This window comes from Eimeria tenella, genomic scaffold (genome assembly GCF_000499545.2).
Source record: "Eimeria tenella Houghton genomic scaffold, Eth_scaff2252, whole genome shotgun sequence".
In the NCBI taxonomy this organism is placed as follows: domain Eukaryota; phylum Apicomplexa; class Conoidasida; order Eucoccidiorida; family Eimeriidae; genus Eimeria; species Eimeria tenella.
Genome location: NW_013542108.1, coordinates 306 through 1,139, shown reverse-complemented (window position 1 = coordinate 1,139; position 834 = coordinate 306). Strand labels below are relative to the sequence as shown.

Sequence of the window (834 nt, the reverse complement as noted above, 5' to 3'; positions counted from 1 at the left end):
CAGCAGCAGCAGCAGCAGTGCTGCAGCAACAGCCGACCCTTGGAGGTCCCTGACTGTTTCCCCTGTTGCAGCAGCAGCAGCAGCAGCTGAAAGTGCTTCTCCTGATGGCGACGCTCTGACGCAAGCGCGGCTTTACGAGACTCCCATGAAAAAGGAGCAGCAGCAGCAGCAGCAGCAGCAGCAGCAAGTGACCTCGTCCTCTGTTGCGTCGCTTGTCTCCCCAAGAGCTGCTCTTCACGATGGCTGGACTTCAGCCGTATCGCCCCCAGAAGCAGCAGCAGCAGCAGCAGCAGCAACTCCAGAGTCCGTCACAGCAGCAGAAGCAGCAGCAGCAGCAGCAGCAGCAGCACCAACTGACAACTGGAGCTTGCATGCAGAAGCAAGCCCCAAATTGGACAGCCAGCCGTCGCCTTTGCCTAGCAAGAGCCCCCGCAGTGTTTACAGCAGCAACAGCAGCAACAGCAGCAACAGCAGCAGTAGCAGCAGCTGCAGCAGCAGCACCTTTTCAAGTCCCATGAACTGCAGGGCTTCCTTGCAGCAGCAGCAACAGCAGCAGGACAAGTTGTTGCATGCAACCGAAGATGCTGCTATTTCTGACGGCAGTGCTGCCTATGAGGCAGCAAGAAGAACTCTAACGGTATATTCACATCGTGTTGCTCCTGCTGCTACTGCTGCTGCTGTTACTGCTGCTGCTGCTGCTGCTGCTGCTGCTGCTGCTGCTTCAAGTGAACGCTGCTGCAGCAGCAGGTGTTCACTGGCTTGTGTTGTGTCTCAGCGAGCAGCAGCTGCGGCTAATTTGGGATCAGCTTGCTTTGCCGAAGCAGCAGACGCAGC

General features: G+C 57.6%; 1 protein-coding gene across 1 annotated transcript in view; it reads left to right on the top strand.

Moving 5' to 3' along the window:
- ETH_00043590 (uncharacterized protein) overlaps positions 1-729 on the top strand; it is a gene marked incomplete at both ends in the record, with an annotated part of 2,158 nt that extends 1,429 nt beyond the window's left edge. The window contains 2 exons of the mRNA XM_013374741.1: positions 3-637; positions 727-729. Coding sequence (XP_013230195.1) covers positions 3-637; positions 727-729 — 638 coding nt within the window. The remainder of the gene's footprint in view (positions 1-2; positions 638-726) is intronic.
- Positions 730-834: the final 105 nt, after the last annotated feature.